This window comes from Stegostoma tigrinum, chromosome 8 (assembly GCF_030684315.1).
Source record: "Stegostoma tigrinum isolate sSteTig4 chromosome 8, sSteTig4.hap1, whole genome shotgun sequence".
In the NCBI taxonomy this organism is placed as follows: domain Eukaryota; kingdom Metazoa; phylum Chordata; class Chondrichthyes; order Orectolobiformes; family Stegostomatidae; genus Stegostoma; species Stegostoma tigrinum.
The window spans coordinates 61,829,169-61,846,249 of NC_081361.1; the positions used below are offsets into that span (position 1 = coordinate 61,829,169).

General features: G+C 40.7%; 1 protein-coding gene across 4 annotated transcripts in view; it reads right to left on the minus strand.

Moving 5' to 3' along the window:
- The window catches only part of agbl4 (AGBL carboxypeptidase 4), a 736,228-nt gene extending 731,102 nt beyond the window's left edge, over positions 1 to 5,126 (minus strand). For 2 of the 4 annotated variants that reach the window (XM_048538940.2, XM_048538939.2), the window contains exon 1: positions 4,708 to 4,795. In XM_048538940.2, the coding sequence (XP_048394897.1) occupies positions 4,708 to 4,732 (25 nt within the window). In that variant the 5' untranslated portion in view covers positions 4,733 to 4,795. Of the gene's footprint in view, positions 1 to 3,384; positions 3,575 to 4,707; positions 4,796 to 4,877 lie in introns of those variants that run through there. The other 2 variants (XM_048538942.2, XM_048538941.1) reach the window with 2 other exon arrangements.
- Positions 5,127 to 17,081: the final 11,955 nt, after the last annotated feature.

Genomic DNA, 17,081 nt, shown 5'->3' on the forward strand with positions numbered 1-17,081 from the left:
TCACCTGTTTAACTTCCATCAACTATTAGTGGCCCATCAATTGTTGCTAGCCAATGCCATGTCTATCTGCCCTACCAACATACAAACAGGTTCTGGCAAAACTATAAATGAGATATTTTGTCTTTCTGGGTTCATGCACTCCAAATTCCATTCAAACAATACCATTATAATCACCAAATACAGGTTTCAGGTTAACTTGAACCTTTGAAGGAACCAAAATCATATCATAACAGAAAATACTAACAACACATATGAAGCAGAGCTTGGTGACATGTAATATGGTTTATACTTGGAGCAGAAACAAATCAGGCAACATTTAACACAAGAATAGTCTTCAATTAATACGAGAGATGAAAACAACTTTGATGTCTCCTTCACAAACTATTTAAAAGTTTTTGATCATGTTTATTGCCAGAAAATAATAAACGTGGAGCCGGAATGTGACATTAATAGTAAATATGAGATTTATCCCAAACTTATACTGTGACCAATTAGTGAATATCAAAACAGAAGATATGTTTCAAATGTAAAGTGGATTAGAACAAGGTAATACATGGTGAATGGTAGGACCCTGGGAAGCACTGAGGCTTACACGGACCTTGGCGTTCATGTCCAACAGTCTTTTAAAGATATTGGGGCAGGTAGATAAAGTAATTATGATGAGATTTGTTGAGGCTATAATAAGGAGGTATTGTTGAAACGATAAAAAAATAAAATGTTGGCTAGGTCACAGCCAGAGTATTATTTGAATTCCAGAACTGTAATCAATAGGAGGGGATGTAATGTTGTGGAGATGGTACAGAGGAGATTTACCAGGATGATGCCTAGGCTGCACAGTTTCATTTAAGGAGATTAGACTGTCAGAGATTGCTTTCCTTGGTGCACTGGAGACTGAAGGGGAACATGATTGAGATGTGTAAAATGAGGGGCGTAAACAGGGTATGTCAGAATACATTTTTAGTGGCAACAGGCACAAATTCAAGTTAAGGACAGGTAGTTAAGAGGGGATGTGTGGAATTTTCTTTCATTCAGAGGGTGGTAGGAATCCAGAATTCACTGCCTGCAAGGATGGTGGAGTCAGAAACTCTCATAATGTTGAAGTGGTATTGAGGTGTGCAACTTGTGATGCCAAGGTATGCAAGGTTTTGAATTAAATGCTGGGAAATGGGATGAGAATAATTAGGTTATTTTTGACCAGTGAAGACTCAGTGAGCCAAAGTGCCTTTTTTTAACCATACTGTAGGCCTCCACGGCTCTAAGGCCAGGCTGAATACTTTGGGTGACAGTATACAATCTGTACACAACAAATATTCAGAAAATTGAACACATTTCCAGGGACAAAAATTGGAGGCAAGAACATGAAATTTCCAATATGCTGAGGATACACTTCTACTTGCAGAATCAGACGTGGCCCTTTGGCAATCGAGGGCTAGAAGATTAGAATATGAACAGTAAAAAGATTAACACAATGATACAAGCAATGAGAGGAAACTAGCATGAAGATTGACGTGGGCGATTTATACTGGAACAAACAGATACAAAGATACAAAGAACAAGGAATAGTATAGCACAGGACAGGCCTGTGATGACACATGATGCCTTTCTAAACTAAATTCTTTTGGCCTCTACACAGTCTGTATGCCACTATTCCCCGCTTACTAATTTATTTGTCAAGGTATCGCCTAAACATTGCTATTGTATGCCCTGTCAGCACATTCCATGCAGTACCACCCACTGTGTAAAAAAATTGCCTCTCATATCTCCTTTAAACTTTCCCCTTTTTACCTTAAACCTACATCTACCAGTATTTGAAATTTCTACCCTGGAAAAGAAAATGATTTCAACTGCCTATGTTATCCATGCTTCCCAATTTTATAAACTTTTATTGGGTCGCACCTCAGCCTCCAATGCTCGAATTAAAACAAACCAAATTTGTCCAATATCCTAGCAAGCCTTTTCTGTATTCTCTTCAAAGCCTCCACATCCTTCTGGTCATGTGGCAACCAGAACCAGATGCAATGTTTCAGAGGTGATCTATGGAAAGTTGTACACAGGTAAAACTTGACTTGCCAAGTTTTATTTTATGCCCTGACTGATGAAGGCAAGCATGTCATAAGCCTTCTTGACCATCTTATTCACTTGTGTCATCATTTTCAGGGAAATGTAGACCTGTACATCTAGATCTCTTTGTGTGTTAATGCTTCAAAGTGTTCTACTACTTAATTCCCTCTTGCATTAGACCTTCTAAAATGCATCACCTCACATTTGTCCAGAATTAATTCTGTCTGACATTTCTCCACCCAAGTCTCTGGGCTATCTATATCCTGTTTGTATCATGTGGCAACTATCCTCATTATCTGCAGCTCCATCGATCTTAGTTTTGTCCGTAAACTTACCAATCAGACTACTTATGTACTCTTTCAACTAATTTAAATTACAAACAACAAGGGTCCCAGCACTGATCCTTGCGGAACACTACTGATCACAGATTTGCAGTTAGAGAAAAAAAATTATTCCACTACTATTCTCTGTCTTCTATGATCAAGCCAGTTCTGTATCCATCTTACCAGCTCACTGGTGGATGCCAAGTGACTCTACCTTCGCTACCAAACTGATGCGAGACCATGTTAAAATCTATGAGACAACATCTACCACCCTGCCCTCAATCATCTTTGTCACTTCTTCAAAAACTGAATAAGTCTGTGAGACAGCACACCCCCGCACAAAATCATGCTGCCTATCACTAATAAGTTCATGTTTTCAAAATAATTGTCTGATTAGAATAAATAACAACAGAGAATGGCAAAAGTAGTACCAAATTTGGGAAGAGAATAAAGATAGCCTGAAGTAATCTTGTGAAAATGAAAGATGCGTTAACCAGAAAAATCAAGATTGTAACAAGGTAAAAACTCAACTTTCTACTTTCCATTATGCTTCAGAAATGTTGACCATAAGTAAAGACCAGTGAAAGAAATTAGAAATGTGATGTATCATAAAAATTCCATCATGAGATAAAGAAGTACTTAAGATTACAAAGCCAAGAAAAAATCATGAAAAATTACATTCAAATAAATAGATATCAGTATTTCCAACATTTGATCACAAGGCCACAAAGCTCTTCTCTACAGATCAAATTGAACAGCAGTGGAAAAAGGGGTTTAACCTATACGTAATAGGATACAGATATCACAATGTGCTCGCGTGCATGCAATCTACAACAGATATGCAGGAATGGCACAAGAGACCGTGGCATATCATAACAGCAAATCTCCTTGCAGAATGAGGTACAAGCCACAGCAGGGAACAAGCAACTTTTTAGACCAGTATAATTATATTCAATGCTGACTTTTAAAATCTCAATCTATTAATATTCATTTTCCTTACCTGTGCTAGCTGCTTAGCCAAGGATTTATAAAGCAGTGTTTATTTTTAATTGCAATGTTTAGTAAAATGTTACGTTGATCAGATGATGTTGGTTCTGGTGAACACCATTTTTTCTTCAATATCAAACATCCACATCAAGTAGAGCTTCTTCTACTCTGCTGCAGCTTCAGAAGCATGCATTTGACTGAACAAGTACTCCTTTCCATTTCCCACACAAGTCATCCCAGGTCTTTCCACATGAGAGTGCTAAATAGCACTTAGCTTTGTGTTGCATGCACAGACATCACATTCAAGCTGGTAGGGCAGCTAAAATTCTTCAGATACTTGTGCTTCATTACTATTTCAGGACAGTTTGCATATTAACTGCTTTGACTTTTCCAGTAAGTTGACCCTAAGCTAAGCAGAGGATCCAACGAGAATGGTAAATGAAATGGTATCAAAATTCTATTATAAAATAAGGATCCAGATACACACTCAGAGCCTAGCTCTTTCATTAAGAAACTTCAAACTTAAAAGAATATTGCCAAATTACTTAGTTATTTGTACGTTATTCAGTTCAATTTGTTAATCAAAGTATTGTACTCCACAATAAAATCGAAGTAGAACAAAACTGGGAAATCCCAAACGTTCTTTATACAAGCATTCTTATGCATGCAAAATGGAACAAACGATCTACTGCAGTATGCTTGAGGCATGTCTGTTCAAAAGTACATTCTCTAGCTGAAGCGTTTTTAAAAAAAAAACGTAAAGCACACAATGCTACCCAAACATGTTTACAGATGTGTTTACCTTGGTATTTGAAATTTTTTAATCTGTTATAATAATAGGTTCGGACACCAAACTTAGTTCCAGACTGAGGTTCATCATTGTTATAATACAATAGAGGAAATTAATCAAGGATGTGTGTGTATGTTTTATAGAAATGTTGGTGAAGGAGTTAAATTGTGAATAGAAACGTGCATCTTTCAACGTCAGAACAAAGCACACTTTTTAAAGTATATAATTTATCTACGTTTAGTGTTATTCATTTTATTAAACAATACTAATATTCTGGCGTGACGTTGGAAGATATTCAGATTTTTCATTCATCATAAATTAAGCCAATTTATATACTGAGGCTAGGCTATAGAGCAAGAATTTAAACATTACATTACAGCACAGCCGCAGAGTACCCATCGCACACTGTGTTAAACTTTTTGACAATGGTCAGATATCCAAACTCTTTTCCAAAAAGACTGCGAAAAGCTATTACGGATCACGTCACCCATGCAAAAATATTACAGCAACCAAAATTAGCAAATCGAAACAAGCAACATTACACACCAGAATCATTTCTCTTGTCCGCCATTTTAATCCCAGAATTCCTAGATTTATTCAGCCCCCAACGCTGAGTTGGTTACCGTGGTGACTGACAGTGAGAGTCAGGGGAGGGTATGAATAGGTGGCCGCGCGCGTCAGAGCGTGTAGAACAGGTGGCCGTTAAATAAAAATACCCGCGACTCGATCGCGTGCCTGTTCCCCGATTACGTTAATCCGGTCTCGGCGACGTGTTCAGGTGCGAGCTGGCTTCCATTCTTGTTCAAGTAGGCAGTGGTTCCTGACACTTCGTACACTGGTTGTTGGGGATCAGTACACTGAAGTGAAAAAAAGGCATTTTTCAATTTGTTAATAATTTTTTTGGGCGCAGCTGTATGTAATGATCATAAAGCAGAAACAAAAACGAAGTGGCCCTGGGGGATTTTAATATGCATTTCGTACTGCGACACTGTTGCAAAAAGCATTGCAGTTTGAGTGATTGACGGCTGATGTAGCGGCTCGTGGCGGCTTTTGTTACATTCGGCGATGCCCGAGCAGCTTCGCATGCATGTACGCGAAGATAGGGGGGAGGATGCGTTTAAAAACTCAGGTATATTGCAGCTACAAATCTTTAGATGTAATTTCAGATTTTACGTTAAAACAAGATAGATGTAGCTTGTGAGATCCTTTGTGCCTAGACGAAGTTTGAAGCTAGTTGCTTAGCCTCAATGGTCCAAAATCGCAGGGCAAATACGTTATTTAAAGCGATGGGGTTGAGGGGCTGAATAATTAGCATATTTGCAAACAGTTCGAAAAACGATGTTTTGACGCTTTGAAAGCAAGCACGGTGAGATTGACTTTTTGATCTCTTTAACTCAAGTACTCATTAGAGAGCGCCTGTAAACAAATCGTTTATAGTAACTAGTTTCAATGTTTAATAGATTACAATCTGAAATCATTTTCAAGTCAAATCTACTGGTTTTGAGATGGCATGAAGGCCTTAATTTTATATTGTATTAAATATTTTGTGTATTCAAATGAACAGAAGAATTTGGAAAATAAATACTTTTCTGAAGGAATGTTATACTGAATTCTGCCAGTTCCTTTCACCACACAACTTCATGTATGATTTTTTAAAAACACATTTGCACTAGGCTATTGTAGAATTTGTTTTTACATAATGAATATTTCTTTTGAAAAAAGTTTCCACATGTTAACATGAAAGTACAGATATTCCCAGAGTATGTCCAAGATTTTTTTTAGACCAATCTACTGAGCAAGTCATCTGTTCTTGATATTGTGCAATATGAAGAAGTTAATTAATAGACTCGTGCAGATCTTTTTGGAAACAGTGGCCACAACCTGATAGCAACCTTATATTGGGGTTGAAAGTGAAGTAGTCCAATCCGAAAGTAGAGTCCTAAATCTGAACAGAGGAAACTAAAGAGGTACAATGGGTGAGCTGGTTGCAATAGATTAGCATGTTCATTGAAAGGTCTAACAGTGAACAGACAAAGGCAAATATTTAAGAAATGAATGCATGCATTGCTGGAATTCATTTATTCCATTCCCCAAAGAATATGACTGGGAAAGTGGCTCAGCCAAATTTCATGTAAGAAATTAAGGATTGTGTTTAGAACTAAAGAGGAGTCATATAGTGCAGCTTCTAGAGTGGAAGTAACAAACCTGTCAATTCAAGAGCAATTTAGGTTTTGCTTAACAAGGCCTGAAAATTTAAATTGAGGAGAAAATATAGTATGAGAGTAAACTTGCAAGAAGTATAAAAATGGAGCTTCTGTGTGTGTGTGTGTAATAAGAAAAAGATCAGTGAAGACAAATGGAGGCCCCTTAAGACTGAAAAGGAAGAGTAGATGACTGAGAACAAGGAAATGGCAGAGCAATTAAACATACTTTTAGTGAAGTCTTTCCAGCAGAAGACATAAATACTTCACTGAAATGTGCAGGAAGCATGGGGTCTTCTGTGAAGGAGGAATTGAAGGAGATTAGTATTGCTCCTGTTATGGACACTTCAACCAGTTTCTATGTAAATTGATGCTATACCTGTGAGACTAACTAAAGGATCAGACTTGGCTTGCAATTCAGCACAGTTTTATTCACAAAATGCACTAAAGACACAAAAGAGGTTATATGGCTTCATAAAGCACCCTGTTCTTGCAATTAAAGCATCTAATTCTTGCATCAATCATGGCATTAAGTCTTTGTTCTAAATTTTTAAACTGGCTACCAGATGAGGACCGGATACGACTTGTGCAGTTAAACTTGACCAAGCAGCTGTGCAGTCAGCTCTGATGAACTTAGCGAAGATTAGTCTCACGTGGTCATCTTCTCTGTCTCTCCAGATGATCTGATGTTTGCTGCTGGGCCAGGTGAAGTCTTCACTGAGGAAATGGCTGCCAGAGGTCTCCTCCTATCCTGCCATGCTGCATTCTTCCAGAATTTTTTCTGGTGGTCCTTGCTATTTTATCCTCCAATCACCTAGGCTTTAGACTGGGGTTCATGATACCGATCCATTTAACCAAAAACGCTTGAAACTCTGGTCCTAACTCACAGGTTGGAATTAATTAGCCTATCAACAGTGACAGTTACAAGTAAAATCATCTCCCAGGAACACAAATCCTTTCTAATTTTGAACTTCCCTCATATTTCTTCCTGTTACTAGTTCACACTGTAAAGGACCTAGCTTCTGTATGATACCTTGTTTGTGGTTTGAGACAAAGAACTTCACGAGGAATTACAGTAGACAAAATCCATGCCTGCAAAATGTTCACCACTGCAACTACAGCAGAGTCAAAGGATCAATAACAATGGGGACATCACTTTAATGTGAAATGCAGAAACGTTTAGGGGAAATTTTGAGAACTTTTTTCACCTAGAGGGTGCTGGGTATCTGGAATGCACCAGAATCTGGAAAGTACTTGAACGAGCAATTGAAATGTCACAATATTCAACTATGTGCCTAGTGATGGAAAATGGGACTAGTGTAGATTTAGTGTAGCTTTGGCAGTACAGATTTGATGAACTAAAGGGCCAACTCTGTACAGTATGATTTTGGAGCCCCTCAGCCGATTGATCTTCTAGGGCAAAGTCACGGCCAATGGAATCCCTGGTGTCATGCACCAGAGACGCTAGGGTTACCCTTGACATCCATCCTCTGATGTTTCAAGGGCAAAACTCCTCTCATTACATGGTAATGACAGGAACCTAGGACACCAGTGAATCTGTGTCCACACTCCAAAACACAAGGCATCTTCATTTTTCAGGGCAAGTCCATCTTTATCTTGTGCATGTGCTTTGTGCTTGACCTGTCCTGAAAGTCCCATTGGGCCTGGCTGCTCAAAAGGTTGCCCGTCCTCATTCCTGGCCGAGCCATTCAGGCTCTGGATGATATTTTTTTTAAATCTGTGAGACTGAAAGCTGATCCTTAGAGCCTGACAGTTTACATCACAGGGTGCTCAAGGAGGTGACCATAAAGGCAATGAATGCATGGGTTATCATCTTCTAAAATTCTGGAAAGGCCCCAACTGATTCGAATAACAAATGTAACCCAACATTTTTTAAAAAGTAGAAGGGAGAAAACTGAATTACAGACCAGTTAATCTTATTGTCGATAACTGGGAAAATACTGGATATCCTGATAAAGGATGTGATGACAAGCAAAATCAACATGAATTCATAAAAGAGAAATGACAGTTGACAAACCTGCAAGAGTTCTTCAGGATGTAAAAGAATAGATAGGGAGAACCAGTGGATGTAATGTATTTGGATTTTCAGAAAGCATTTGATAAAGTCCCTCAAGAGGTTATTGTGGGCAATCAATGCACATGGAAATAGGGGTAAAATATCAGCATTAATTAAGAATAAGGTAGCAGGTAGGAAAACAGGAATAAATGAGTTTTTTGAAATGAAGATGATGACAAATGGGGGAACTAAAGAAATTAGTGCTTGGGCCCCAGTTGTTCACAATTTTTTTATATAATGTCACAAACATATCTATCAATTTGCATGTGGGAATTAAATATAATATTGATAAGTTTTCTTACAATGTAATTCTAAGTGGGAAAGATAGTTTCAGTGAGTAAGTGGCAGATGCAGTATAACGCATCAAGTTACCCAGTTTGTTAGGAAAACAAGAATGGTGGACTATTATTTAAAATGGTTGATTGGGAGACTTTGACATACAGAGGAACCTAGGTGACCTTGTACACCAGTAATTAAAAGCAAATTTGCAAGTGAAGCAAGCAGCTAGGAAGGTAAATGGTACATGGACCTTTGTTACAAGAGAAGATTTGAGTACAGGAACATAGATGTCTCTATGCAGCTGTACAGGGCATTACTGTATTTACCTTGGAAAAAAATATACTTGCCACAGAGTGAGTGCAAACTAGTTTTGTCATATGAGGAGAGATTGAGTCAACTAGCCCTGTATTCACTGGAATTCTGAAGAATCAGAGGGGATTTGATTGAAGTGTACAGAATGTTTGGATAGTTCTGATGTTTTTCCGGAGATGAGTAGTACCAAGGGATCACATTCTCCAGATACTTGGTGGGCCACATCACGCCAAGATAGGGAGAAATTTCTTATGATTGCAGTGAACCTGTGGAAATCTTTACTACAGAAGGCTGTGGAGGCCAAGTCAATGCACACCTTTAAGAAAGAAACAGATTTCAAGATACAAAAGGCATCAAGTAGTATGGGAGAGAGTGGGAGTGCAGCATTAAATAGAGGATCAGCTATGATTATCTTGAGTGACAGAGCAGGTTCTGTGGGCCACGAACCTATTCCTGTCTTACACATTTCAGTTACTTGATCTTATCCTAAATAAATAAACCACCAAAACCTAATTATCATTTGCCTTTTAAAGGATTTGGGGCAGAACATTCTCAAGAAATTAAAATTGTAAGTAATTGTTCACTGTGAATCTTGGTACAAGTATGTTCCTTTTGCACTATAATGCTAAATCTTTTGAAAATGTACCTGCTCACTTGTACATAAATAAGGTGACAACTCAGTGAATTCTGATTGTCAGTTTGTTGCAGCATGAAAATTTTTGCCAGAAGTGACAGCAGGCACAGAAGTCTTCTTCATTCACTAGCATGAAAGTGTAAAACACACTCAGGACCCACTCCATTGTAACTATCACCCATGTCCGAGCAAAATGCCTTGATATTTTTTGTGAGCACTACCAATCTCTCCTAATATTTACTGTTTGAATCCCTTAAATCAAATTGCAGTCCCTGCATTAGCACTGAAAAGTGTCTGACTAAGTTTATAAATGATAATCTTTGTCTCCAATAGTTAAGTCATGACATCTTCCTAACATAGGCAGTGGAGAGAATTCTGAAATGCTTTATCAAGACTTTGCAGCAGAGCATTTAGAAAGCAGTGGCAGGATCATACTGAGTCAGCATGGATTTATGAAGGCAAAGTCATTGCTGACAAATCTGTTGAAATTCTATGGAGATGTAACGAGTAACTTTGACAAGGGAGACCCAGATGCTGGTATATTTTTCAAACACTTTCTGAAAGTCCAAAGTCCTGCATTAGACATTATTATGCAAGATTAAAGCACACGGGATTGGGGAAGGTGTATTGAAATTGATTGAAAACTGGTTGGCAGAGGACCAAAGAGTAGGTATTAATGCGTCCTTTTCAAATTGGCAGGAAAAAACTAGTAGGGTGCCACACGGATCAGTACTTGGACTCCTGCTATTCACAATATATGATTTGGATGAGGGAACAAAATGTAACATCTCAAAGTTTGCAAATGATATCAAGTTGGGTGGGAGAGTAAAATGTGACAAGGATGTAGAAATCCTTTGGCATGATCGACATGTTGGATGAGTGGGCAAATCAATGGCTGATGAAGTATAATTTGGATAAGTGTGAGGTTATTCACTTCAAAAGCAAAAATAAGGCGGATTACTACCTTAATGGGTGTAAATTAGGAGAGGGGAGTGTGCAGCGGGATCTGGGTGTCCTTGTGCTCTCCTTGCTGAAGGTAAACATGCAGGTGCTGCAGGCCTTCATTGCGAGAGGTTGAGTACAGAAGCAGGGAAGTGTTGTTGCAGTTATACAGGGTCTTTGTGAGGCTGCCCCTAGAATATTGTATGTAGGTTCGGTCTCCTTTTCTGAGGGAGGATGTTCTTGATGTCGAGGGAGAAGGTTTACCAGGCTGATTCTAGGGATGGCAGGACTGACGCACCAGATGAAATTGACTAGGTTAAGATAGTTTTTGCTGGAGTTGAGACAAATGAGTTGGCGGGGGGGTGCATGGGGATCTTGTAGTGACTCAAAATTCCAGTAGGACTAAACAGGATAGATGCAAGGAGGATGTTTCCAATGGTAGATGTGTACAGACCAGAGGTCACAGTCCGAGGATTTAGGATGGACCATTCAGGATGGGAATAAGCTGACATTTATAGCACTTGGGATGAATGGAAACAAAGGTTATGGAGAGAAAGTAGGATTAGGCTTTTGAGTTGGACGATCAATCGTGATCATGATTGCTGTAGCAGGCTTGAAGGGCCAAATGGTCTCCTCCTGCTCCTGTGTTTTTCGTTTATTGTATAGCTCAGTGTGACTACCTGAGTTGTTTCAATTCCTGTCTACTCAATCACAGTTATGTTGATCATTTAATGATATTAAATCGACAATGACACCAACTGAGTGATCTACCAAAACAACAACACAGTATGCCCTAACGCATTACATAGGGTAGTGTGGCCAATGTGTTAGAGCATACTGTGTGTTGTTTTGGTTGGTCAGTCAGTGTCGTTGTTGATGTCGAAGTCGATTTAGTAGCCACCTGTGGATAGAAATGTGGGGGTATCCATTCATAGCAAAGGTTCCACATAGGTGCTCTTCCTCTTTCCTTCACAGGAATCTTTGCTATGAGTGGATATCCCCACAACTTTATCCACAGGTGCCTACGAAATAGATGACAATAACAACAACAACAATAACACACAGTATGCCCGAACACACCAGCCACACTGCCCTATGTAAAGAACATATCAGAACCGACAATGAGACACCTAGGACCCACTAGGAATCATGGTAGCACACAGAATTCGACCCCCATTACAAACCCACACAGAACAAAATGGGAAATGACACTACTCACTATAAAGGGACCGGACAGTATAAATTCCAAGCGGAGTAGAACAACATTGCTTCAATCGGAGGCCACACTGATAATGTTACCTAGCATGGTGACGAAATGTCTGAACGAACACAAGCCAGCTCGGTGAGCAAGTCTACACCTCACCCACAACCTGAGCTACAAATCTTTGCTAAAACTTTAAACCCAATACTTGTTGGCCTTTCATTCGCTATCTTCTGACTATTACGTGATTGTGCCATTATGTGCGCAAGATGTCTGGGACTTAGAACATAGAACATTACAGCACAGTACAGGCCCTTTGGCCCTCGATGTTGTGCCGACCCGTCATACCGATCTCAAGCCCATCTGACCTACACTATTCCATGTACGTCCATATGCTTATCCAATGACGACTTAAATGTACCTACAGTTGGCGAATGTACTACCGTTGCAGGCAAAGCGTTCCATTCCCTTACTATTCTCTGAGTAAAGAAACTACCTTTGACATCTGTCCTATATCTTTCACCCCTCAATTTAAAGCTATGCCCCCTCGTGCTGCCATCACCATCCTAGGAAAAAGGCTCTCCCTATCCACCCTATCTAACCCTCTGATTATTTTATATGTTTCAATTAAGTCACCTCTCAACCTTCTTCTCTCTAATGAAAACAGCCTCAAGCCCCTCAGCCTTTCCTCATAAGACCTTCCCTCCATACCAGGCAACATCGTAGTAAATCTCCTCTGCACCCTTTCCAAAGCTTCCACATCCTTCTTATAATGCGGTGACCAGAACTGTATGCAATACTCCAAGTGCGGCCGCACCAGAGTTTCGTACAGCTTCACCATAACTTCTTGGTTCCGGAACTCGATCCCTCTATTAATAAAAGCTAAAACACTGTATGCCTTCTTAACAGCCTTGTCAACCTGGTGGCAACTTTCAAGGATCTGTGTACATGGACACCAAGATCTCTCTGCTCATCTACACTGCTAAGAATCTTACCATTAGCCCTGTACTTTGCCTTCCGGTTACTCTTACCAAAGTGCATCACCTCACACTTGTCTGCATTAAACTCCATTTGCCAGCTCTCAGCCCAGCTCTGCAGCTTTTCTATGTCTCTCTGCAACCTACAGCATCCTTCGTCACTATCCACAACTCCACCGACCTTAGTGTTGTCTGCAAATTTATGAACCCATCCTTCTATGCCCTCATCCAGGTCATTTATAAAAATGACAAACAGCAGTGGACCCAACAACGACCCTTGCGGTACACCACTAGTAACTGGTCTCCAGGATGAACATTTCCCATCAACTACCACCTTCTGTCTTCTTTCAGCAAGCCAATTTCTGACCCAAACTGCTATATCTCCCACAATTCCATTCCTCTGCATTTTGTACAATAGCCTACTGTGGGGAACCTTATCGAACGCCTTGCTGAAATCCATATACACCACATCAACCGGTTTACTCTCATCTACCTGTTTGGTCACCTTCTGAAAGAACTCAATACGGTTTGTGAGGCACGACCTTCCCTTCACAAAACCATGCTAACTATCCCTAATCAATTTATTCTTTTCTAGATGATTATAAATCCTATCCCTTATAACCTTTTCCAACACTTCACCAACAACTGAGGTAAGGCTCACTGGTCTATAATTACCAGGGTTGTCTCTACTCCCCTTCTTGAACAGGGGAACCATATTTGCTATCCTCCGGTCGTCTGGCACTATTTCTGTAGACAATGACGAGTTAAAGGTCAATGCCAAAGGCTCGGCAATCTCCTCCCTGGCTTCCCAGAGGATCCGAGGATAAATCCCATCTGGCCCAGGGATTTGTCTATCTCCACCCTCTGTAGGATTTCTAATACCTCTTCCTTGTGAATCTCAATCCCACCTAGTCTAGTAGCCTGTATCTCAGTATTCTCCTCGACAACATTGTCGTTTTCTAGACTGAATACTGTTGAAAAATATTCATTTAGTGACTTGGTGCATCTCTCATTCTCTGGCACGTGCACATTTTTCAGGGGTAGTTTGAAATCTGGAAGGCACAGACACTTATCCTCTAAATGAGTACAATTATGCTCAGGCAATGATCCACCCTTTGGCCTATTCTCAAATAAGCCCATTGTGGCAGTATGCAAATTTGTGGGTGCGAGGCTTAAATTACCTGAAATTGCATCTTCAGGAAGGCTGGCCATTTACCCCTTAAGTGATTGTTGAGTGTCCACATTTTCAGCACCTGGAAGAGAAGTATAACAGTAGCCAACAACATTAAAATAGACCAACTAGTTATAATCATATTTGTGCTTCAGACCTTACCACTCCCCAAACCACACTATTCCACAACAGCAACAACACTGCCATTTACCCAACCAGGTGGGCAATATTCAGGCTTGGATTGACGAGTGGCAACTAACGTTTGCGCTACACAAGTGCCAGGCAATGACCATCTCCTGCAAGAGAGAATCTAACCAACATCCCTTGATATTCAATAGTATCACCATCACTGAAATCTGCACTATCAACATCCTGGGTGTTACCATTGAACAGAGCTGGAATCATCTTGTGTCACAACACTTGCATGATAACATCATGGGCAAGGAATTTTGCACCAATTAACTCACCACCTGACTCCCCAGAGCCTGTCAGCCATCTACAAGGGACAATCAGGAGTATGATGGAGTAATGTCACTAACCTGGACAATACTCAAGAAGCTTGACACCATCCAGGACAAAATAACCCACTTGATTGAATTTCTGTGAATGTGGTTCCAGTCTGTCAAACACCTCGGTAGCAGCACTGCAGAAATTCACCAGGACTTCTTAGACAATATCTTCCAAATTCCTGACCATCACCATCTAGAAGGTCAAGAGCAGTAGGTACAAGGGAACACCATTACCTGAAAAACCCTCTCCAAGCCACTCAATGTCGAGACTTGGAATTATGTCATCGATCCTTCACTGTTGTTGGGTCCAAATCCTGGAACTCTCACTGTTTCATTATGAGTGTACCTATAGCAAATAGACTGCAACAATTGAAGAAGGCAGCTTACCACCACCTTGTCAAGGGTAACTAGGAAGAGCAATGATGGCCAGTGATGCCTATATCATGAGTGAAGTTTGATTAATTTTTTTTTAAAGTGGTTTTGGTTCTTTTATCAATTGCCTCTCAGAGGAGAAGGAGAAATTCTTTCTGGGTCATTTCAACAATATCACCCTTTATCCTTTGAGTTCCTTCCTTCTCTAATGGAGAAAGTGAGTGAGAGCAGTGAAATTGTCAATTCCACTTGGCAACAGAGATGCTGACCTTCTTCCTCCAGAGTGTATAGGGGTCAAAGTAATGTGAAGTTGGCAAGATATGTGACAGAATTGGCCATACAACGTGACAAGAATCTTGTTAGGTGGTGGTGAGACGTCAGTTGATGGTTATTGATTGTTGAAAGCTTGTTGAGAGCCTAATATTCATGCCAAATTTTACCCTACAAGCCGAACATTGGGAAAACGCAAGAGGGAAACCAGCATATGTACTTGGTGGATTCATTTGTTGCTTTATCCAAACAACTTACGTGTTGCCTGCATCTAAATCTCCACCCCATTACAACTAACAGGTCAACTGTGCTCCGGCAATGCACTCCGAAAACACAGACTTGTGTTCTGGACATACCAGAAACTTGGATCAAAAGGCTGCAACAGGGATACTTTGCACACAGGGACAGGTACTCAGCTCGCAGACTGGACAAGGCTGCATGTCTGTAATGTTCATGTATTTAGCACTTGTACACTTACAGCCTGCCTGCATGCTCACTTGTTTCCGCTTTTCCTTGCCATGCTAAATAGCACAGTTCCGGTGAATTAAGTCAAGGCAGTCTCCCATCCTAGTAAAGGGCTTTGGCCATTGTTAGGCGTCTAGTCAGAGAGTGTGTGCCTCTGCACGATCAGTCCATTAGCTCCATTATGGCAAATCCAGAGGGTAGGCTAATGCAGTTTGAGAGATATATGTGCATCAGTCTGGGGCTTGACGCATCCTGCCTGGCACTGTCTGATCGTGTCAGTCGAGGGGTGGGACACGATCACTTCAGCCGGGTCTGTACATAGAAACTAAGTGGGAAGGGGACTGGGGGTGTCGGATGCAGGTGTGGCCACAGCCATGATGCTATGCTTAGTTGTTTTGTCTTCCGGACTGGTGGCTGCGGTCTCCGCACAAGGGCACAGTGCAATTGTGAAAAGGGCAGCACGATTTCAAAGGGGACAGTACTGTAAAGAGTGCCTGGGAAGGGTATAATAAGGGAGTGGCTCATCCATGGTTATTACAATCATAGTTTTAAAGGGGTATGCAGAGAATGACCACACCAGGCATGCTCATCTCTTTTGCCATGGTCTGTGTGGGAAAAGTAGGAAAGTACAGGCAAATAGATTTGGAATTAGAATAGCCTTCATCACAAGCACTCAGATGAGTGCAGTGAAAAGTTTGTAATGGCGCCTTTTGACACCAACTTAGATACAGAGGACCTAGATACAGATACTTTTAAGTGTAGATAGAGTTTTTAAAAAAAAAGACTAGCATGGGAACAGAATGATGATGAATACTGAAGTTCCATTCCATGCCCACCGAGCACAGAGCATGAGATCACGTAGCCTCCACATGCCAGCCTCCATCCAGGACTCACTGCACTGCCACTCTGGGAATTAGCCCGTTCACTCCACTGTGGGACTCTGCCTGGTCTTTCTGCCACAGGTCTCGACCTGTGCTCAGTCCACTGCCACCATGGGCCTCGGCCTGTGCTCACTCTGCTGCTCAACTGCAGTCTGCTGGTAGCGTTTGGAGTAAGGTGGGAGGTGGGGGGGTGCGGTTGGAGACAGGCAAAGCTATAAAATGGAGACCAACAAAAGGGGAAAGGGACTGGTGAGCAAAAGGAGCTCCGACTGGAGCATCCTACTCTGCTGCCATCTTGCAGAAATTGTTTCATAGGAAGGGATGTGGATATTTAAGAATTCACCAAGATGGTCAAAGCTCAGGCTGGAAGTCATTGGAAGAGGAGTGTTCACTGTTGCTGTCCAACTGCTGAAATTTGAAATGCACAACAGGAAGAAAATGGCTACGACCCATACTTGGTTGGAGTGGGAGGAGTAAGTGATTAGACCTGGTGAGGGAGGGTAACGCGGCACATACTATTCACAGGACTTATATAGGGGAAAACATAAATTACAAGCCTCTGAAAAATATGCAATGCAGGCATGAAATAGGTACATGGGAATGTTTCATGGAGAGTTGAAGAGATGTTT